Source organism: Platalea leucorodia (genome assembly GCF_965183815.1).
Source record: "Platalea leucorodia genome assembly, chromosome: 5".
In the NCBI taxonomy this organism is placed as follows: domain Eukaryota; kingdom Metazoa; phylum Chordata; class Aves; order Pelecaniformes; family Threskiornithidae; genus Platalea; species Platalea leucorodia.
Window position 1 is genome coordinate 7,767,929 of NC_138827.1, and position 22,620 is coordinate 7,790,548.

Here is a 22,620-nt window from a genome sequence, read left to right on the forward strand (position 1 = left end):
CGAAAACCAGGGAGAGTTCAAAGACGGCCTATGGAGGATCTGGGGTCCAGAAAACAAGAGCTACGATGAGAGATCAAGCGAGCTCAGAGAAAAGGCTGCAAATCAATTTGATTGTGGACCATCGCCATCTACAGAGTGAGCTGTCAGGTAAAAGAGGGCTCTTCAGTCCCAACAGCCGCAGCGCGGCTCTACCGCCACTTCTCCGTCCCCAGGCCCGCCTCCCCTCACGCCGCGCCGGGCACGCCCCACAGGAGAGCTCCCGGCTTCCGCCGGGCCTCCGGGCAGGGCCTGTCCGCGCCCCCCCGCGGCGGTTACAGGCCGCAACCCGGCCGAGGCGGGAAAGCGGCCGGCGGCGGAGCGGTGAGGCTCCGGCAGGTGCGTGTGCGGCGGGGCCGGGGCCGGGGCCGGGGCCGGGGCCGGGGCGGGCCGGGCTGCCGTGGGGCTGGCGCTGGCGCTGGGCCCGGCCCGGCCTAGCTCCGTCTGCTAACGGCGGGCTCCGAGGCCTGGGCCCGGCGGCGGCCGCGGCACCGCCCGCCCCGCTCGGCAAGGCCGGCCGGGCCCCAGCCGGGGCCTTGCCGAGCGGGGCGGGCGGTGCCGGGGCCGCCCCGGGGGAGCTGCGAGGCCGCTGCCTTTCCTGGCTGCAGCCCCGGCCCGGCGCTGCTGCTCCGAGGCCTGACTCCCTTTAAAAACACGAGCATGGTAGTTACTGTACTGTGTAAAAATGATGTACTTGTAGGCTCTGTTTAGTGCCACATTAACCGTTTTTGCATAGAAAGATTTCACCGGCAGATTTCACACGTGCTTCCCGTGTGCCTAGTAGAAAAAGCCGTGAGGGGTCTTGCACTGCCTTCAGGGCTATCAGTGTTGTTTATTGCTGTGTAACAGGCCTATGTGTGTAAATGACCCTTTCTAATACTATAAAAACTCTTTTATATACGTTGTGGATCAAAGATATTGCAAAGACTATGTAATAAACATTGAGGGAAAGGTAACATCGCCATTTTCTGAACACAGCTCAGACTGGGGGAAAGAGGTGTGTGATCAGCTGGTTAAATGGGGTGTACAAATGCACTTTGAATAAGGTTGCACTGTGATTTCCTAGCTCCCACGTCACTTTTGTTCTGCAGAGAGCATCCTCTGGCATTTTTGTGCATAACTAAGTAAACAGATTATGGAATCGGTAATAGATTTCACAGTTAAATGCTGGAAGAGCAGCTGCTGTACAGATGTGTCACAAAAATGGTATGGTTTGGACCTTATAAGGAGGAGAAATACCCAGCCTATGGAAATGTGCTGCAAACCAGTTTTGAAAAATGGAGGCTTTTCTAAATGAGATTGCCACGTTAGAAACCAGGCTACTGTGGCGTGAGTGGGAGTGCCTTTGCGCTCTACTGGTTCAAATCTGTGTCTGACTCAGGTTTTCGCAGCCTCTGCAGTCAGCAGTGATTTGCTGGTTTCCTGGAAGCATCTTTTTATAGAAGAGACTTTTGCTTTTGTTCCTCTGTTATATCATCACAAGTGTTTTGTCTCGCTTGCCATTAGCAAGCTATTGTCACATACAGCATGTTATCCAAAGCTGTGCGGGAAATTGCCCTTTCTCCTCAGATCCTTCTTTGTTTATATAGGGCCTGAAGGCTTTGTTCTAGTGTTTTGAAAACGTTCACTATGATAGTGGTGGACATTACATCAGCTATTTCTCTTCACCTGCATTTACACGCTTATCGTCTGCAGACCATCATCTGTTAAGGCTTTGATCCAGCGTTCAGTTTTCTTACTGTAACTGTTTAACGGTGCCTGGTAACACAATGCTAAGTGTACACGAATAGTGTCTCTGTAACAAGGATATACTGCACAGATTAATCCTGAATCGCTAAATGTAAGAAAAGCCTTTCCTGTGGCTGAAAACAGAAGAAAGGGATCTTCTCACTGAGGAGAGAGGCTCATAGCATGTGCATTGAATCAGTCCCAATTTAATCACCTTGAGCAGCACCTTAGCTGTTACTGAGCCCGTCTCATGACTGATTACAAAGTGTGGCTGTGATTCCCTCCACATGGTTTTGTTGGAGAGCTCAGGTTCTTTGTGCAAAGCGTGAATACTAAGGCCTTCTTTTGAGTAGCTTGGCCTGAAATCTTTCTCTCTCTTTAAGACAAAGACTTCTCCTAGGACTTCACACAGTTCTGCTTTGTAAAACTGGATGTGGAGCAGGTCCTTTCTCTAAGCCTGAGTCTAGGGCTGACTTCTCAGGAGGAGGTGTGAGAACCCTCTGCTTCCATGTTCATGCAGGGAGCAGCTCCAGGATCCTTTTGCAGGTAAATCTTTGTGTCTTTGCTGCTTATGCTTTTCTTCCTAGTCTTTAAGTTATGGTACTTCAATGGGAACTCTTAAGTGGAACTCTCTTTGTGGATGTTGTTCGGATGTTTGAGTATTTGAGTCATAAGTTTTCCTTTTTGTCAGTGCGTTAATGAAGGCTTTGGTGAAACATCTTTGGTCATTGAGTCAAACCTTCATGCCTAAACTAAATTGTTTCTCATGCAGTATTAAGATTGAGGAAGGAATGTATTTTCTAGGGTCGTTTTATAAGATGGGTACCTAAGACTTAAGTGTAACTAGTTCTGTATCCTGTTATATCGCTCTTTGAATGTACTTTACAAATCAGGAGTGTTCTCACTGCTGTCATGTAGGTGGGGAAAAAAATAAGACTTCTAGCTCTTGGATGATAAGCACAATATACCCAATGTACATTTGCTACAAATAATGTAGATATAAAGAAAAAACCTGAACTGCAGATGATTTTGAATCCTTATGTCCATTTCCTGATCAGTGTTTGTGGCCTCTCGAAATGCTGCCTTGCTTAACTAAATACTGGCTTGCTTAACTCAAATCTCAGAAGGCTGAGCTAGCTAACATCCATTATCAGTATTGTATTTAACTTGTTTGCTTTCATTTAATATGCAAGTTTGGCACTCAGTTAAAAATAGCAGCTAGAATGTTGGGTGGGTGGGGGGGACAAAAAAAAACCAAAATGGTTTAAGAGGGTCAACCAAAACGAAGCATAATTTCGCTAAACGAAGCTAATTTCGTTTTTTTGGGGTTTTCATGACTTTTCATTACTCTCCCTCATTTTTATCTTCCTTGTTCTTTACAGAAGGATGAATAAGTTTTCATTCCAAAAAGTTCAAAATGTCCAGTAGGCAGTAGGAGCGAGGACTGGAATTGCAGGGACGTCTTGCAGGAAATTACATCCCCAGCATTCAGTAAGGTGAATAAAAACCATTCATTTTGCCATACTTTTGAGGTATTAGTGGGATAGCACATAGTGTCAAAGTCTGTCTGTGGAGAGATTGACTTAATATTCGTAATTATAGTATATTAGCTCCTGCCTGCACTCTTCTTTCAGGAAGGGTTTTTTGTCTGCTTCTCATGCTATTGTCCAGGAAGCTATACATTATCAACTTACTTCTGGTTACTAATAGGTTAGACTAGGTAGGAAAGGTGGATGGAAATCCTTCTTGCTGAGAACTCATTGAAGGAGCTTAAAATGAAGTGTCTGTGTGAGACGTTATTGAACAAATAGGCAACAGGCAGGAACAAGCTGCCGAACCAGGTGAAGCCCCCAGGGACAGTGCTGCTAAGGATGGTCTCTGCCTTCTCACTGAAAGCCAATACCTGGGAACTGGAGAGCAGCAAATGTGTCACTACTTTTTAAAGAGGGTTCTAGGGGAAATCTGTGGGCTGCAGACCAGGAAGTTTGACCACTGCCAACTGAATTAGTAGAAAATACAGCAATGTAGAATTATTGGACACCTGCATAAATATTATATAGTGAGGAAGAGCCAATGTGGCTTTTGTTGTGGAAAGTCATGCCTTAAAAAAAAAAAAAGTTGGAATTCTGTGAAGGTCTAAATAAGCACATTGAGAGCTCTGGCTTACAGTCTGTACTCAGCTTTCAGGAAGCTTTTAAACAAGAGCCCTCACCTGACGAACCCCTGACACAGTAAGGGAGTTCCCTGTTATAAATAAACAGTTGGTGCAAAGATAGGAAAGAGGATGTGAGTAAATGGCAGCCCTCGTGGTGGCTGGAGGTCACCATTGGAGTGCTGCAGGAATGTTTTGTCAATGACCTGGAAAAACAATGTTTCCAGCTGGCTTTACCTTATTTGAGGCGGTAAAGAAGAGGGCTGATGGTGATGAATTGCAAATATAAACTGATTCATGTGGGTGGGGAGCAGTCCTAATTTCACACAGAAAATGAGTGAGTTTTTGGAGCCGTAATGACTAATTCCATGAAGCTTTCTTTATCAGTAAAGTTTCAGTTTGGATAGTTTTACACAGGCTCAGGGAAGACTGTATAAGCTCACAGTTACTAAGTGCACAGAAACTGTGCCTAGTTCAGAAGGTTCCGGTCTCGAGACATGGAGGATGTGTGGAGAAGCACTGTGTGCTTATTCTGTTCTTCCCTAGGTTCCTGCTTTTGACCTGTGCTGGAGAGCAGGATACAGGGAGACGTGTCCTTTGGTCTGGCCCAGTATTGACAGTTCATATATTCCCACATGAAATCTGTACAACTGGGCATTTGTATGAGGAATTGTCTCTCCAGAAGTGGCGATGTGTTCTTATGTATGCTTCATCGTGCTATCAGAAAGATATATGTACAGGAGGAGAACTTTGCAGCTGCAGTTATCTGGACCTGTGAGCCAAAAGTACATGGATATTACTAGTGGGATGCTTTTTTACCTCCTTTCAGTGAAAGCTCGTTAGATACATGAGGAAATAGCTGCAAATGCAGTCTTATTAGAAGGATTAAAGAAGCCTGCGTAGACTCAATTGTGCCTCGACTAGAGGGTGTATCTGCTGCTGAGCTGTATTTTACACATGTTTTCAGTGTCTTTCTGATTCTGACCTGCAGGGTCCCTAAACACTTGCCTGAGACTAGCCCAGCAGCCCTGAACACTTCAGGTACTCGTGCAGACTTACTCAGCTCTTGATCTTCCTTTTCTGACTTCCATACTTTTTTTTGTGCGTGTGTACACACATGTGCTTAACAACTTGTAGCTAGTTTGGTTACAACAGCATTAGTGAAAAGTGATTAAACCCACAACTGATTCTTATTTGAGGCACAGAAGTAGAATTTGTTTACTATACAAGCAAGAAAATCTAGATAGAAGTGAAGAGTTGCAGAATTTACCTGTAGACTTACATTTGAAGAGATGGTGTCTCTTACTTCCCATATACATAGGGCTTGGGTATTTGATATGTACTGTCTTCTACAGCGTGCTTTTTCATAGGCAAGAAGGGATTTGTATATAGAAGCAACATCCTTTACAGAAAGCGTAGATAAGCTTTGAGGCATGGAGTTTTATGTTTCGTATCTTGGTATGAACAAGCAGTGAGACAAAAGGTAGATTGGGGTTCTTCTGGATTTCTGAGATGGTATTGCAGTCCCCTCATTCTCCATTTTTGCTTTTAAAGCAATCGCATTTTTGTATGTGACCCATTTCTCGTGACTATAAGGCAGTATCCTACTGCTGTTTCTAATGAGCGTTGAAAGGGCTGAGATCTGTGTAGGATCAGCCCATAGCAATGAAATTAAAAGTGCCCTAAGGCTGCCGGTATAACATTTACGTGAGAGCACTTGCAGCTTTTAAGAATTACTTAATTGGAAAGGCAATAGGTGCCCGGCAACTCAGATCCTGTTTCTGATGTCGCATTCCATAAGAGCACAAATTTCCAAATGAGTTAATGCTCCACTCAAATTGGCCATGTTTTCAGCATGTCTTTATGTATGGCTGATGAACTGGAAGTTCCAGTTAATACTGTCAGCGAAGTCTGGAGGTACTGCCTTCAGCGTGATGCATTCCCTTGACCGAGTCTTTTAGCGGGTCAGTCTGATATGGAGAAGTGTTCCTCCTCCGTCCCTTCCTTCCTGCAACCGTTTTTCCTATTTGCACCCTTTCTCCTAGACAGGACTCTCATTTCTGAAGGCCGCCAGGCAATTTTGTCTGAGGCAGGCTGGTGACTTCTGACAAAATTTTTAAGAATTCCCAGGAGGTGAAAGCCACAGTTCAGAGCAGAATACCTGGCATGGAGCTGGCCATTCTATGGCAAGTCTCTGATATCACTGAATTATTGCAATAAAGAATTAGATGTTTAGGAAAAAGCATAAAAACACCCCACCTCCCTGCCAGTGATTTCTTTTTTTTTTTTTCCCCTCCCTATTTTTATATGTTTGTGTCTGGATTCTTCTGAAGTGAAATGTAATGCTGCTGGGGAATTGGCACTGGTGATCCACAGCGTAGCAAAGTTGAATTCATTTCGGTGTAGTTCAAGGATTGCTGGTGGATCTTTCTTTGTGAGAAACATCAGAGCAAGATAAAGATTGGTTTTGATGGTGAAGGTTTTGGTAGTGATTTTTAAAAGCTGATGATCTGGTGAAAAATGAGTGGCAACAGTTACTTAATTATATATGTACTTCCCTTGCAGATTCAGCTGTATCTAGGATTCTTTCTCCATTTCTAATTATGTATGATGTCGAACCTTTGCTTTGTTCCCTTATATCTACATGTGGTTGAATTTCAGAACTGATGAGACATCTTCTAAAACCTGGTCTCTTTGTGTTCTCTTGTAAGAGTCCTTTTTTTGAGGCTGACACTTTCCAAATTTAGTGCCAATGGGGGAATTTAAAAAATTTGGTTTCAGCTTTTTGTGTATCAATATAGGAAAAGTGCGTTCTCCGCTGTTTTCGTAGCCTTTTGTATAAAAAAGGCTAAAGAGCATCTCCAATAATGCCCCAGCTGGGAGATGGTCATCTGCTAGACCAACAGAAAACTGCAAATTGTTCTTGTGTTTGAGCTAATGGTGCACTGTTGGTATCATGATCTCCAGCTCTAAAATCTCTTAGCCTATTTCAAAGTGCTTTATACAGTAAATAAATAAGTTTGTTTGTGTTCGACAGGTGTAAGGACTGCAGCACAGAAAAAGAAGCATTAACTTTTCGAAGCTCGCATACTAAATTGGTGACAAACCTAGAAGAACAATCTCGGGTTACGTAGTTGCCTCGAATACATACTGTTGACTGGAACAGACTGCTCCTCATCTTTCTGGTAGGTTGAATTTAAAGCTTATTTTGTGGAGGCTCTAACACAAACATTTCTACAGCATGATAATCAAGTTTGTTGCTGTGACTGTAAATAGGGCATCTGCCAACCCAAATGTTCTGTGTCCTGTGGAGTTTTAGATTCTGATCTGGTTACATTACTGTTTAAAAAGATTGATACATGACTTCTGTGGACTTTCTGAGTCAGCACAATTTTTGAGGGTGTTGCTTCCTATTTTTTTCTGTCTGCTTAGCAGATTACGTTAGTTCTAGGTAAAAAAAAATATATAGTACTGGTTCATCTTTGTTTTCAATTTCTGAGTTTCCTAACCTAACAGTTAGCAAGCTTATTTTTGCTGCAAAGTGGAGCAGAGTTGCTTTTCATATGCAGTCCTTAAAAGATGAATACTCAAACTGCAGTTTTCTATTTGCTTATTAGTACAGCCCAATATTTGTCTAGCCTGATGTAGACACAGCTAAATCTGTCACCTGCTTCTGTAGTTTGGCTAGGTTGTCCAATTAGTTATAGCTTTCAGATTCATTGTTGTGGAGAGATGTGTAAAAATAAGAGTTTGTGGAAATGAGTTACTTTTAAATAAGCTTTGTATTCCTAATTGTGTTTGTATCAATTTTCTAGAACTATGCCAAGAAAAAGAAAGCTGTTGGCTCAATTAAGTGCTCTCCAAAGCAACTCCAGCTTCCCTCCTTTTGATGCCTTGGAGAACCGAAACGCTATGCCTGATGGGGATTCTTCTCCAAAAAGCAGCAAATATTTTGCGATAGAGAAAAGAAATTCTTCCCGGCTAGAAGCAGATTTTTTCAACCAGCCCTGTATTAGTCTGGCCAAGTCCTTTCTGGGACAGGTAAGGCACGAACACTGAGATTACTGTACTGGAGCATGTGCTAGCTAATAACTTCGTGTAAAAGGATGAAATTCTTTTTTTGCCATTTGACTCCAGGGCTTTGCTATTTTGGGAACACAGCTCTCATTCCTTCTCTTGTTAAGTTCAGTGGAATTTAAAGACTAGTAGCCAAATCTATTTTGGATGAAGTCAGAGGAGTAATTTTTCACGTTTAGTTTACTGTCACATTTCAGAATTAGTTTTTTGTGGAGTTTTCTCCCTTTTTTTCTGGTTTACTGAAATGTACTTTGCTGTTTGTGGTTTGAAGGTTGTTTCAGGCCCATTATTTTCCATTCAGGTATTCCTTTTATTTGTTTTTGGCTCTTGCTTGGCCCTGTGGAAAGTAATGCTTTGCAGTCAGCAACACCTCCTTCTCTGCCTCCATTTTACTATCTTGTGAAGCTAATAGCATGGCAGGCCCTTGGCCTTTTCTTCACCAGTATCCACTGTCATAGTGTACTCAAATATTTCATTCTTACCTGCAATTCAGCAGGCTGCTTGGTACTTTTTTTTATGCTGCCCTGTATGCTTTGAATGTCGTATCTCATACTACCTGCTTTTGTTTTTGCTGTTCTGAATAACTCGATATTGTCAGTACACATGGTGAGCTCTCTAATGATCACCTTTCTGAGGTTATTAACACAAATATGCAAGGCAGCACAGGCCCTACTGTGGAGACATTTAGGACTCCACAGTTAAAGTCTCTTCACTCTGAAAACTGCTCTTCCTTCCTTTTTGTTCCTGAGTTTTCAAGCCGTTACTTATTCATTAAAGGACCTTCTCCCTTATCCCATTGCAGAAACTTTGAGGAATCTTTGGACCTTGTTGAAAGCTTTTGGAAATCAGAGTGGGGGAGATTAAATGTGTCTCTTCTGCTTCGTGAGACCTTCAAAAAACTCTCCCGCTGTTTCCATGGGACGGAATTCCTCCAGTGTTTTCCCTATAAAAAGTGCCATTGTGGGACCTCCTAAATTCAGTTGCAAAATGTGTTTTTAGTTTCACTGCTATAGTCTTATCTTCTCTGAGTCTTTTTTATACCTTTATTGTCTGTAGAGTGAACAGACTCTCTGGGTTCTCATTGGTTTAGATAACTTTAGGAATTTGTTCCACAAACTGTTGGTTTTGGCCTGTCTTGCTGTGTCTAGCTTTTTTTTTTTTTATTTTCTAAGGATATTGTCTTGCTTGTAATTGACGCCTTTGCTCTGCTTTTTAACCCTGCGGGTTTTTTTTGGTCTGTCTGAACCTCTCTCTGATACGTCATGTGTGTTTGCTATCTTTATAGACATCCTGCTAGAGGCTTGCCTTTCCAGCTTTAACCTTTGGCTGCCTCTTTTAAGTTCTTCCTAACAAGCTTCCTCACTTTATGTAGTTTCCCCTTTTTGCTGGTAAGCAGAACTCGGATAGCTTATTTTTGGACCTTAACACTTGTGGAAGGACACTGAACTTTATACTTCATGATACAAAGTTGTTTTTCAGGGATAAGTCTTTGGAAAAGACTTTGCATTTTGCTCTGGATCAGTTTGAGAGTTTAGTCTTTTCTTATGAGATCCTTGATTACTCACTCTGCAAAGCATTTGATGGTGTCTAAAAAAACATAGCCTGTGTTCTGCCCTACTGTGATACTTACTTGGTCTATATGAGGATACCTGAAGTCTCCCAGTGCTGATGCATTTTTGTCTTAATGACTCCAACATCCTTGTGCATTCATTTACCCTGGGCAGATGATATTTTAGTCCTAATTCTACGCTTTTCCTTTTTAGGCCTAGAATTACAAGCCAGGCGATTTCTATGTTAATTTTAGATTTTTCTTTTAAAGTATAACCCTAGTCTCCCATGACCCAGTCTAGTCTCTCATTTTCTTAGAATTATAGCTGTAAAGGTAATTTAGTGTTTCATTCATTATCTTCGTTCTACCAAATTTTGGAGGTGCCTGGTATATTAATATTGCTTACCTTAAATGTGATGCTTGAGTTCTTAGAAACAAAAAAATACCCCAGAACATACACGCAATAAATGGCCTCTCAAAATGAACTGTCATAGCACCAAGATACATCCTCAGTGAGAAATAAAAACCTCTGTAAAATAGTTTACTGTGAGGTATTGTGAATGATCACCATTTTTAAACTGTTTAACTGTGAATATTTGGTATGTCTGAAGAGTCAGGGAAATGCCTGCATGCTTTTAAAATCATAACCTAACCATTGCATTTCATCATATTGAAAGAGAAATGTGGCCACATGGGTGTGCCTTTGGGGTGTTTACAGGCAGTTGCTAAACACCAGTGCTTTTCTGAAGTCACTGCATTTTTTCTAAAAATAATAAACTGATTGTTTTCAACAATTTGAGAAGTGCTGTAGGGAAATGTTGATCTACCGGAGTTGCAACGTTTGAAACTGACTTCTGGAGCATCCATACTGGATCAGGTCAATAACTGCATTAGCAATCCAGCACAGACATCTGTTAGGAATTAAGCTTTGTTTCTTGAAGGTCATTTTTGAATGGCTGGTTTTCAAATATGGAAGCACTGAATATAGTATAATTAAACTGATGGCTGTTGCCTAAATGAGACTATACTGCAGTATTTCTTAAACACACATTAAGGAAAATAAGAGATTTAGAAACCAGGTCAAGCCACAAAAAACTCTGTACGAAATTTCATGATTGTTTTATTTTTAAAGATAATCTTTTCACTGTCATGTGTTTTGTTTGGTTGTTTTTTTTTTTTTTCTCTGCATCTGCTTTGTTTTATTTAAGGAGGCACCAGAAGCAGGGAACACACTGTAATAACAAAGATCTGTTGTTGTCTGCTTGAAGCCAATTCCCAGCTCTGCTGCGCTGCCCCTCTCCGTGGTGCAGAAAATAACAGAAATAGCATTGATACTCACTCTGGTCATGATTATCTCTATGGTTAGGGACTAGGACTTGTTTGAAACATCTCTATGGAGAGAGACTATCTAGTCATAGTAGTTATTTAATTGTGCCACTATCATATTTCTTCTGATCTAAAGAATATACATTCATGATGCTTCAAGGTTGATGCTGGTGGTGCTTTTTGCCTTAAACCTGGTGGACTGGGGTAGAGAATACAGAAAATAATCACAAAAGCAACTCCATGGGCTTTACTGTATATAGGATCATAAATTGGTTCTTCATGATACTGCCACATCTAATCACTCCAGGCATTTTGTGGGGTGAATGACAGGTAGGAACTTCTTGTACTGGGCTGTGGCCTGGACAGTAGCAGCTGAAAAAGTTCACGTTAGCTTGCAGACTAGATTGCTAGGTGGAGAGGAGAGTATGTAGTACCATAAACTCATGGAATGCTTTGGGATGGGAGGGACCTTTAAAGGCCATCTAGTCCGTCCCCCCTGCAATGGGCAGGGACATCTACAACCAGATCAGGTTGCTCAGAGCCCCATCCAGCCTGGCCTTGAATGTTTCCAAGGATGGGGCATCTACCACCTCTCTGGGCAACCCCTTCCAGTGTTTCACCACACTCATCATGAAAAATTTTTTCCTTGTGTTCAGTCTAAACCTACCCTCCTTTAGTTTAAAACCATTACCCCTTGTCCTGTCGCAGCAGGCCTTGCTAAAGAGACTATCCCCATCTTTCTTGTAGGCCCCCTTTAAGTACTGAAAGTCTGCAATAAGGTCTCCCCGCAGCCTTCTCTTCTCCAGGCTGAACAACCCCAGCTCTTTCAGCCTTTCCTCATCGCAGACGTGTTCCATCCCTCTGATCATTTTTGTGGCCCTCCTCTGGACCCACTCCCAACAGGTCCATGTCCTTCCCGTGCTGAGGACCCCAGAGCTGGACGCAGTGCTCCAGGTGGGGTCTCACCAGAGCAGAGTAGAGGGGCATCAAGTCCTTTTTTCTGACGACTTTGTTTCCACAGCTCTTGCACTCTGGTTATTTTGTACAGAGGGTTGCTAACTGATGCACTCTGACCTCTCTTTCAGATTTTAGTTCGCAAACTTCCTGATGGCAGAGAACTCTGGGGGAGGATTGTTGAAACAGAAGCTTATCTGGGTGGGGAAGATGAAGCTTCCCACTCGAAAGGTGGGAAGCAAACTCAACGAAATGCAGCAATGTTCATGAAGCCAGGAACTCTGTACGTGTATCAGATCTACGGGATTTATTTCTGCGTGAACGTTTCCAGCCAAGGTAAGTTGAGGCTGAAAGAGTTTTAATGCCTGTAGCATGGGGCTGGTATTTCAAGCTGCGCTTGCTGTGTTGCAGTCGCTTGTGAGCTCCATATGAGCTCTGTGAAGTCAATGACTTGCTGTCACCATCTTTCCTTGGGACCTGAGTTTTGCCATTGTGAACAGTATGTAACCGTGGACAGACAGCATATTAACTTTCAACATTACAAGCAGGGCCCATCTCCAGCTGCACAGTCACCAGCCTGGTGAGGTTTTGGTCCCAGCTGTGAGCTGTATGAGCTGTTCAGGCACAGAAATAAAGACTAAGGACTGGAGGAGAATCTTGACAGGATGAGCTCCTTGACAGGAGTTTTGATGACCTGGGCTGCTGCCTTATTCATGTGATTCAGTGAACTTTGTTCCTCAAAAGTGGTGACGTAGAAGTAAATTTGCAGTCTAATGACAGCCTAAACCTTGGTGTCTGTTGCCATGACAAGGAACACTTCTGTCTCCTGCCTTTATCTTCAGAAGCTGTAAATGTTGGAGAAAACAAAAAGGTCTGAGATGTCCTAAGCTTAAGCAAGGAGTCACTGCAGGAGCATTTTAGCTGCTTTGCTGTATCTTAAAACCAAAAAAACCCACCCAATCGTAATACCCAGACTGTTAGAGAATCTTCAGTCTTTTATTATTCTCAAGGTAATATAATCGACTCCTAATCAAATGATTCTGGAATTTACTGAGACTCTCCTTCCACAGCTCCTCTTAACATGTAAGTGTTACTCTGAAAACTTGGTTTTTTTCTTTCCTGTAAGAATGCCAATGTTTGCCTTGCAATAAAGTTATTGGTTAATTAGACACCTTGAAATGGCAGCAGGTATTTCTTAGATAAATTTTGTTAGAAAAAAATCTCAAAACCGATTTATTTTCTTTTTCGCCATTTCAAAGGTATAGCTCAAAAAAACCCCACTACTTGTATATTCCTAAGTGGAAAGCAAATGTTGTAACAGTGACCATTAATCCTCAGGTTTTGGCCTTTGGACAGGAGCCAAGCAGAAAAACAGTGCCGGGTTACACTGTGGGGGAAGAGCCTGTCTGTCTAAATGGAGGTCTGGAGTCTGGTGGATGAACACATGTGAATTTCATTACCTTGTCTCTGCCAAATCTGTTTAGATAATGAAAGCAGAATAGTTCTTTATTTGGGATGGGATTCTTAGTGTTTGAAATATTAGGAATAATAATTTTTATTAAAAAAAAAAGACGCTTAGCCTTTGAATTCTAGAAAGATTTCTTTGAGATTTATACTTTGGGAAATTTTCCCTTATATACCTCTGTTTAGTTTTGTAGCGAATCAATTGGAGCTCACTGTTGTGATGGATTTAGTTGGATTTTTTGTTACAAACTTATTGTCCATTAGCCTGTCATACACGCAGCTACGCTGTCACTACCAGCTTTGTCAGGAACGCACTGAAATACATAGCATGGCTGTGCATGTTGTGTATCACAGATGCATCTACATAAGTAGGCTTTACTCCTTCAGTATATTTGTCCATGTGCAGATGTGTTGAAAGAAAGAATTTGAGGACGAATCATACCTGAGATGCTTTTCCCATCTTAACATAGATGGAGAAGCCTGTCCTGTTGTTTAGTCTGAGGGAAGGATTGAGGAAATCATCTTTTGTGGTGGCACTTGTGCACCTGGGTAGAAGGCAAAAGCATTTCATTTTCTGGATATAGGACAGATCTTAGAAACTTTGTTTTGAATCTGGCTGTGGCTGTACATAAAACACAAGGAAACACTGGCAAAAAAAAAAAAAAAAGTCTGTTGTCGCATAGCTTGGTCCCTCTTAGTAGCACAGACCACGCTCTGCTTATAGCATGAACTTCTGATGTAATCAGTTTCATCATCTTTGTGCAGGGAATTTGATGCAAAATAACCAAGTACTTCAGGGTCTCTCTGGGAATGCTGCGAAACCTGAGTGACGGACCAGGAGACTATAAAAGGAATGTGAAGGTGCTTCTGAAGGTGTCACTTGGAAAGACTGAATACAAATTACTGAGAGAACCCTAAATGCTTTTCCTTTTCAAAGGGCACATCTCCAGTGACGTCCCAGAGCTGCATCACTCTTTTCTTGGATTTTGGCTGTGCAAAGCTGCAGAGCACCAGGAGTTAAACAGTGGGGAGAACGTGGGGTGATTGCATCTATTCCCATATATCATCTTCTGCTTCCTGTGATCTCCCAGGATTTTTCATATCCTCTCCTCAGCTGCCTACAAGCTGAAGGTTTCTCATCTACTTAGTTGTTCCTTCCCTAGGCTCTTGCTCCAAAGCTAGTCCATAACTTTGATCATCCTGGTTGCTTGTCCCTGAATCTCTTCCAGTTTTGTTTTATCTTTCTGTAGATGGAGGGGAGGAGCAGAACAAGCCTAGACATGCACGCAGATTTCAGGACAGCAGAGCAACCTGCTTTATATGAGTAGCTGGAGTTTACATCTGGGAATACTGCATGGCACTGCTGCAGCAAATTGGAGCAGTGGGGAAGGGTCTTTGGGGGTTCCCTGGTGTTTTCAAACACACATAAATTGACCCCATCTTAAGCCATCTTAATTTTGACCTGGATGCATGTTAGCAAAGTTCATCCTGAATGACATGAGAATTAGGGGAAAACCTGAGGCTGATTTCAGGAGAAATCAGTTCTAGAGATTTTCCAAATGACTCTTGAAAGATGTTTCTGTTTAGCCATCGGGTGGTTTGCATCAAAATACTCACGCAATCATACACTGATTTTTAACAAAGCATTTATTTCTGGAGACTGTTGGAACAAGCACATAGACTTAACTGAGATCTAGTGTGGTTTTAGGTGGTTTATTAAAGTTAGCACAAACTAATAATCACAAATGAATTCTTAGCTGGCTTAGATTAAACCATCTAGTTCTGTAGTGTAGGCAAGTCCTTGTGCTGCTTAAATTACAGGATCCTTGTGGGAGGAAGGCAAGCGGTTCAGAGAACCAGTATATCCTCTGAAGTACTGGCAGTGACTGCTGTCCTGCTGCTTCTCAGACTCCTGAACTGAGTGCCCGTAGAGCTGATTTGGAGCCGCTAGCTTAATGAAAGCAGCCCTCTTCTTACTGGAGAGAGATCAGAGTGCTGCCCTGTCCCTGTGTTGCCTGTGTTTTGCTATCTTCTTGGCACAGATGCTGCACAGGGCTGTCCCAGACACACACACTGTTGGGACCAGGCAAGCAGCATGAATTGGACTGTTGCAGCATTAAAAAGTAGTTTAACACTGACTTGAATCATGCTGGGGCCGCCTTGGTCCTTAATCAGCTCAGGATCTGAGGCCGATACAAGGTGTGCAAAGCTTTATGTGCAGCTCCCACTTGCTCCCTTCTGCTTAGCTTGTCAAGAATGGGGTATTTGGCTCATGAGACTCTGGCTCTTCAGAGCTCTCTTGTTTTGACACGTAACCTTGTAGCATCATCTGTTTTAATACCAGGTGGAATAAACTTTCTCTTCCGTTTTCTGTATTTGGCTTATGCTAAACATCAGCCTCAGCGCTGTCATGCGGGGCTAGGAAAAGGTGCGTCACCAGCAGGGCTGTGCTGGGAGAGGTGCTTGGTGGAGCAGCTACAAAGGCATAGACTTTACCTTGAGAGCCACTAGCACTGTAGTGTCCTCGGCAGTATGTCCCCAGCCCTGCCTGATGCTGCCAACAAGACATCAGAAGCACTTCAGCTGTAGCCTGTTGTTTGGCCACTTTGCTGGGGCAAGAAGTTGTGGCTGTTAGTGCGTTCAGTCGACTTCGACTGTATCTTGGTGTTCATAAAACCATAATGAGTTGAAAGGTGGGCTCAAATATTTTTTGTCACTGAGGAAGGGGAAATCTTTGTGCACATCACTGAGATAAAGCTGCATCGTGTGGGATTTTACTGTGAGAGGTCTTCCCATCACTGGGTCAAATACTGCTGCTGCCTGAAGCCATGGCCGTCTTTCAGTGTGCATGAATTCTACAGTACGTCCTGAGCAGCAAAATAATCTTAGTACAAAGTGCTTTCCCTAGGGTTAAGAAGGATGTTGGGCTTCCCGCACTTCAGGAAGAGCGTAAATGCCAGTCACACTTCTCTCTGACTTTGCTGGGATTTGTTTCTCTGCAATTTGCCAAGGTGTGCATTTTGCTGCCAGATCTGAAAGAACAGCTTGTAAAATCAAGATCCCAGTGATGCTCTACCCAGGCCCGGGGTCACACTGCGTGGACTTCCCTCTTTCGGATCCCAGCCTAGGACTTTGAAGGAAGTGTTGCGGGACCAGTGAGTCAGACGGGTGGAGAGAGAGAAAAATTTTGTTCTCTCCAGTGGCCAAGCGCTGTTTCCAAGAACGAGCTCTGGAGCCATTCCAGGGAAGGAGCAGCAAGCCGCACAGTGGGGGTGTGGGACTTCCCTATTGTTTTATGATTTCTAGCTGCTCAGGGAGAGAATTGGCCCCTGTGTTGTTGTTAGATCCCAGCTTTTAGCTTTGAATGCTACTCGTTACATGGAGTGACTCTTCAGCATGGGAGGTCGATATTCAGCATCTCTGGACTGGCACCGCTGCTGGTGGCGTGTCAGTGGCCCTGTCCATGTCGGGCAGATGCTGAAGCCAGATAACCCCTGAGAGCGAGCTGCTGCGGGCTGCAGAGAGGGAGGAAGGCAGGCTGAAGCACTCTGGCAGGTAGGAGATGAGCCAGAAGGATTCAGCTACTCTTTGGTAGTTAAAATAAAACTTCTGATGTGCAAGTATGCTCAGGAGGACCCGAACATCAGCCCAGGGGTGTGGGGACAGAGAAGGCAGTAGCTCATCATGGCATCCCTGCACTTATCCTGCCTGCTGTCTCCTCCTCTTCCCAAAGCTCTTCTGGTGTTGCTGTCACATTCAGGGGCTGCTGGCTCAGAGCAGAGAGCGGGGTCTGTGCTACACAGAGTGTGAAAACTTTCTGGTGGAAATGCACAAAGAGCAGCCAGAGCCAGAAATGCCAGGTACCCCCTGCCACGGCTCTGCGGGTCCTCCGGGAGCACCTACAGTTTCTCTGAATGCTTGTCTCTCTTCACACGGACTCCCAAGGACTCGGTTCAATCCAAGTCTAACCACGGTTTCCACTTGCATTTGTGATGGATGAAGGCAAGTAGTGTAATTAGTGATTTCTCAGAATCCCACAGTTGTTCCTGGCGAGTGAGGCAGCGTCCAGGATGTTTCTTTGTGCATGGATGAAAAGCAGAATTAGGCCATGGAGCATGTTCTTAAAAATCTAAAATGACCTTTGAGCTCTAAATCACTGTAGTACAGGGAAGCAGCTTTTGGCTGCCAGATTAGCATCAATCCCCTTCCTTAGAGAAGGGAGTGCCTGGGAACAGATTGCTGACAGCTGTTGGAAATAAGTCTGTTGACTTCACCGAGCTGTGCTGAGGGCAGCAGGGGCTCTGAGCAGGTTCAGGGCAAGAGGCACACCTCACAAGTCAGAAATCAGGTCCTCAGCTGATCGGCTCAGTTGGGAGCCCCAGAGGGTAATTTAGTGTGGGATTTGTACAAAATATGAGAGGGATTCTATTTTTGGAAATTGCAGGTCCTTAGGGATCTGTCAGTGCCTACAAAAAAAGCCTTTGCCAGGCAGGAGCGTGGCTCCAGATGTTTGAGGCTGGAGAGGGAGAGGGGATTCTTGCAGAGCAGCATCACTGAGCACGCAGATGCTGGCGGGGAGGAATGCCGTGGGCGGCCCCAGCACAAGGGGTGCTGTGTGGGGCAGCACACAGACCGCTTTACCAGGCTCTCTCCTCGCCCACTCAAGGTCACGGGAAGACCTTCCTTGCTGTCCAGTGGAAAATATCAAGGCTCTCTTTATGTCCCACTTAGGCTGGAGGTCCTCATCACAGGGGAATGTCTGTGCTCAGAGCTGCATCTTTGCTTCACTGTCACCAAAATCGGGCAGGGCAGCTGATCACAACAGCTGTGGCGAGCTGGAGTTTCCTAAAGCTCCTGGCAGGGTGGCAAATCCCATTTGAGAAGAGAATCTGTCAGTTTTCTTCACTTCTTGTCGTATAAAGGTCTTCTCTGCCAAAGTGATGCTCCCAGGGCCGTGCATCCTGCAGCCAGATACGGTGCAGCCCCGTCCTGCCCCGGGTCCCCATCTTGCGAGAGCTTCCCTGGCAGAAGGGTTTGGATCGCTCTCCGCTGCAGCTGTGCAGTTACCCAAAGCGGTGGTCATCCCACCTGCTGTTACACCTCCAAGTGGGTGTTTGAACTGGTAACACCTGCAGCCAGGGCTCCCTCAGCAGCTGCTCCCCGTGCCTGCAGCTCCCTCCCAGGTTTCTCTTTGTCCAGCTTAACTCTGCAGGCTGCTCTTTCTGCTGGCAGCATCCGCACTCATTCCTCCTCTCCTTTGTTAGCTGGAGTTCTTGTAATCAGAGTTTATTATAAATCCACTGGGTTTGGGAGCAGCTTTGGATAGCTATGCCAAAACTGAACCATATGCGTATTTATTCCTGAACGCTGTGCTGACATAAGAAAAACCTCTTGCCCTCTGGCAAGCCTTGGAGCAGCAGCTAGACTTAGTAACATCAAGAAGCAGGCTGGGGGAAGAGCAGCTCAGCACTGATGAATAAAGGACACAGAGCTGTGGGACGCTGGACATTCAGAAGAGGGAAGGGAGTGCACTGTCCACGGGTTAGCGACTGACTCCAAAGCCCGGCGCTTGAAGCGAAGCGGCTGGAGAGAAGGACAGACCCTGTGTTTGGGTGCTGCAGGCAGTTCCCTGCTCCATCAGGCCGAGCTGAGCCACGGGCTCGGAGCTGAAGCACTCCTGCTGGCGGTGGGGCTGGAAGCTGAGATGTCCTCGATGACCAACCCTGTACTAACACGTGGTTCTTGTTCTGCGCAGGGGAAGGGGCTGCAGTATTGCTTCGCTCTTTGGAACCTCTTCAGGGTTTAGATGCGATGAGAGAGCTGCGCAGTGCTTCAAGGAAAGGACCCACAAAGCTGCTGAAGGACTGGCAGCTGTGCAGTGGGCCCTCCAAGCTCTGCCAAGCGTTGGGGATTGATAAGGCTTTTGACCAAAGGGACCTGACTCAAGATGAGGCCATCTGGATGGTACCTGGACGTGACCTACCAGGGGAGCAGGACGTGGTAGCCACAACAAGGATTGGTATTGGCAATAGGGGAGAGTGGGCACAGAAGCCTCTCAGGTTTTATTTACGAGGAAACAAATTTGTGAGCGTTGTAGACAAGAAAACAGAAAGAGAAATGGCAGCAATAGGACACTTCTCTTGCAGCTGACGAGTCCTGCAAGTGTGCCACCGACCAGGACTTGAGCTGTGCTCTGTACGACAGCCTCAGGTTACGTCATGGCAGCAGCTAGGGCAGACATAGTGGCCTGGAGGTTTTTAACAATAAATGTACTTTATCACAACGAATGGGGCAAGGTGGAATTTTATTTGTGGGGCAGACTGGCGTGGGTCTCCCAGCCAGAACTGAGGTTTTGGACATTGAAGGCCACTTTCTCCCTTGCCAATAGATCCAGGCTTAATTAAGTGGCTGAGTGGTGAAGGTTCACAGCTCTGACCTGCTGTGCTGCTCCCAGCGCTGCTGGCCCCCAGCAGAGGCCATCGTTTGGTGGCTGCAGGGCAACAGTCAAAAGACTGGATGGCAGCAGGGCCGACTCAAAGGATGAGAGCTGGGAGAAGACGAGGTAAAGGAGGGATCTTACTGTTGTCTACAACTACCTAGTGGGAGGGTGCAGAGAAGACAGAGCCAGGCTTTTGTCAGACAGGATGAGAAGCAATGGGCTCAAGCTGGAAAACAGGAAATTCTCATTAGCTGTATGGAAAAAAATTTCCCCATGAGGGTGGTCAAACACTGGAACAGGGGCCCAGGCAAGCCGTGGGACATTCAGACCTCTGCTGGACAAGCTCCTGAGTGACCTGATCCAACACATTCTCTTTGAGCAGAGGTTTGGACAAAAGACCTCTGGAGACCCCTTCCAACCTATACCAGTCTATAACACCCAGCTTAGAGAACAAGAACGTTTTTTGTTTGTTTTCTCAGCTGCTTTTGAGACCAGTTCAAAACTTAACTTACCACTGTGTGAACCCCAACAGAGAGAAAGTACTGATGCTGAGACTTCTGCGATGCTGCAGCCTGCCATGAGGTATGGGGGGACAAAACCTCTACAATTTAGGGCAGAACCCGCAGAACTGCAGCCATGCTGGCAGTTTGAAGGGTGACAGGGACACACCCCCCCCCCCACACCCCACCCTCACCTTAGGATTCATATGCAAGAAGAAAGCTCAAGTTTTTCAAAACCCTTGTCCCCACCACATGAAAAAAACCTCGTTTGGCCCCTTCTGAGCAGCCCTTGTTATGCCGATCTCAGTAGCTCACCTTGAGACGCAGTTGCTGGGACTGGGGCCCTGCAGCAACGTTGATCTGATTTTCAGGTCGGATATTGCTCTTGCTCTCCTATAACATCCCTGCTCGCAGCTGCAGGGGAAGACTCGCCGAAGGGACCGTGAGTTGTCACTGGGTGTCTGGTGCACGGTGGACACCGGGCTCCCCCAGCGCCACTGTGCCTTGCTGGTGGTAGATAAGTTACATAAAGCTCACAGTTTCACCCAGTTTGTGTGGGCAAGTGAAGCTGCTCTGCGAGAGCCTGTAACTCTGGGAAAAACTCCAGTTTGTGTGTGTGGTATAAGGGAAGGTCTTAAGGAGGAGCCTGAGTCTTTTAACAACACGCAGCCCTGGAAGCTGCCACCATGGAGGTGAAGGTCTCCCCCCTGCCCTTCCCTGGGTACACAGCACAGAGCAGTGAGCAGCTGTGAGGGGTGAGCTGGCACAAGCTCCTGCTGTCCCCAGAAACAGGGCTGTCACCTCTGGTTCTAGCCCCAGCACGGCTGGAGGAGCAGTCCTGAACCAGATTAGCAAACACAGCCATGTGACGGCTGTATCTTGTTTTTCAGCTGGATAGCTTTAACCCCGGCCAGGTTCCCAGTCCGGTTCCCTGCAGCCACAGCCATGCTTGCAGGGAGGGGACGCGAGGAACAAAACAAGGCCTGGGGGACAAGTCTGAGTGCCCTAAGCACCAGCTGCTGGCTGCATGGAACTAATATGGCCATGCACTAGCAGCTTGCCCAGCTAATTTCAGTCCTGCTCAACAACCAAGCTCCCTACTCCACCCCCAGTCAACAACTGGAAACCCTGAAAACCCACAAACACGTAGGCTGCTTGGTGACAGCTGTGCTCCAACAGACACTCAGTAATAAGGATGCTGGGGAGAGGAAATAATAAGCTGTAACACAGTAAGCGAGTCGTTCTCATTCATGAAACTGTTTACTTGTGATACTTTGCCTTCCAACCTGTGTCCTCCCTGCTGCCAGATAACAGTGATCAAACAGAATTCCTCAGCGCCCAGGGACATTTCCCTAAAAGCCAGGCCAACTCCCCTCTGCCCTTGATCAGAGGCCGTGCGCGCTCTGCCATGGGGACAGGCTGCTCGCAAACGGTGCTCGCGGCTGAATGACCCAGCAGCCACGTTGTTGGAGAGCAGAGAAAGCACTTCTGATGCACCAGCGTCCACCCAAAGGTGAAGTGCTGTCAGTAACGCTGCAGTGGAAATGTCCTTGGCCCGCTGTCACGAGCCCTGGGGAGGGAGCAGGGTCAGGGAAGGGCTGCGAACCGGCAGCTCCCGTGCTGTGAACGTGGCGCGGCAGGAATCCAGACCGAGCAAGCGCGTGCTGTGCTGCAGCAGGCCCCAGAGCCCTCGCACAGACTGTCCTCAGCTGTCACCACAGGGAGCAGATGGGAAACCGAGGCACGGAGGGGGAGAACCTGCTCTATGTCACATGGCAAGAAGGAACTGAAACCACCTCCTTGAGTTCTTAGGCATCTTTTAGGCTATCGGTATGGAGAATGTAGCAGGTTCCCTTCCTCTGCCAGTAAAGTCACTTTAAAAGAGACTGAAAAACTGAAATGACGGGGTCCTCATGGCTGGTCACCACCAGCACGCTGCGGAATTTGTCAAACAGCATCAGCAGCTGGGAGCGACGCATGTTCTCGTTGTACATGATCTCCTCCAAATGGTGTCGGCCTCGGAAATAGTGCAGCAGCCTGCAGGGAAAGAGAGCAAGGGAGGCACGTGGGCCAAAAAGCAAGTGCATGCAGCGAGAACTGATATTGCCACCCTCAAGGTTTCCTCTCCCATGGGATGCAAATCAGAAGGTGTTTGGGTTGTGTCCCTCATTTACATGAAAAGTGAATTAAATCGGGTCTTACCTTAGGCATGCCTAGCACAGAAAACCCCTGGAAAAGCAGGGGACTCCCCCTCCTCGGGGCTTTGCAAAGGTCCTCCTTGTATCAGAAGGTTTCTTAGCCTGGGGCATTTCCTAAGATGATTGTCAATTTTCAACATAGTTTTAACTCCAGAAAGCAAGGAACCACAAGTGCCAACAAGCCTTAAGAAGTCAGG

The 22,620-nt window shown here is 45.7% G+C and overlaps 2 protein-coding genes across 27 annotated transcripts in view; one reads left to right on the top strand and one right to left on the bottom strand.

The window, feature by feature from the left end:
- Positions 1-251: 251 nt before the first annotated feature.
- Positions 252-19,436, top strand: MPG (N-methylpurine DNA glycosylase; the record flags this gene model as incomplete). Of its 4 annotated transcripts, XM_082313043.1 has the most annotated exons (8): positions 252-375; positions 2,148-2,310; positions 3,147-3,260; positions 4,908-4,957; positions 6,954-7,101; positions 7,732-7,957; positions 11,954-12,158; positions 19,042-19,436. In XM_082313043.1, the coding sequence occupies exons 6-8, from the start codon at positions 7,736-7,738 to the stop codon at positions 19,434-19,436; spliced, it is 822 nt and encodes a 273-aa protein (XP_082169169.1). In that variant the 5' UTR covers positions 252-375; positions 2,148-2,310; positions 3,147-3,260; positions 4,908-4,957; positions 6,954-7,101; positions 7,732-7,735. The 4 variants fall into 4 exon arrangements, with proteins under 4 accessions (XP_082169169.1, XP_082169170.1, XP_082169171.1 ...); XM_082313044.1 differs by lacking the exon at positions 4,908-4,957; XM_082313045.1 differs by lacking the exons at positions 3,147-3,260; positions 4,908-4,957.
- Positions 19,437-19,865: 429 nt separating this feature from the next.
- The window catches only part of NPRL3 (NPR3 like, GATOR1 complex subunit), a 47,737-nt gene continuing 44,982 nt past the window's right edge, over positions 19,866-22,620 (bottom strand). For all 23 annotated transcript variants that reach the window (XM_082313031.1, XM_082313026.1, XM_082313033.1 and 20 more), the window contains 2 exons: positions 20,541-22,262; positions 19,866-19,951 (listed from right to left, as the gene is read on the bottom strand). In XM_082313031.1, the coding sequence (XP_082169157.1) occupies positions 22,097-22,262 (166 nt within the window). In that variant the 3' untranslated portion in view covers positions 19,866-19,951; positions 20,541-22,096. The remainder of the gene's footprint in view (positions 19,952-20,540; positions 22,263-22,620) is intronic.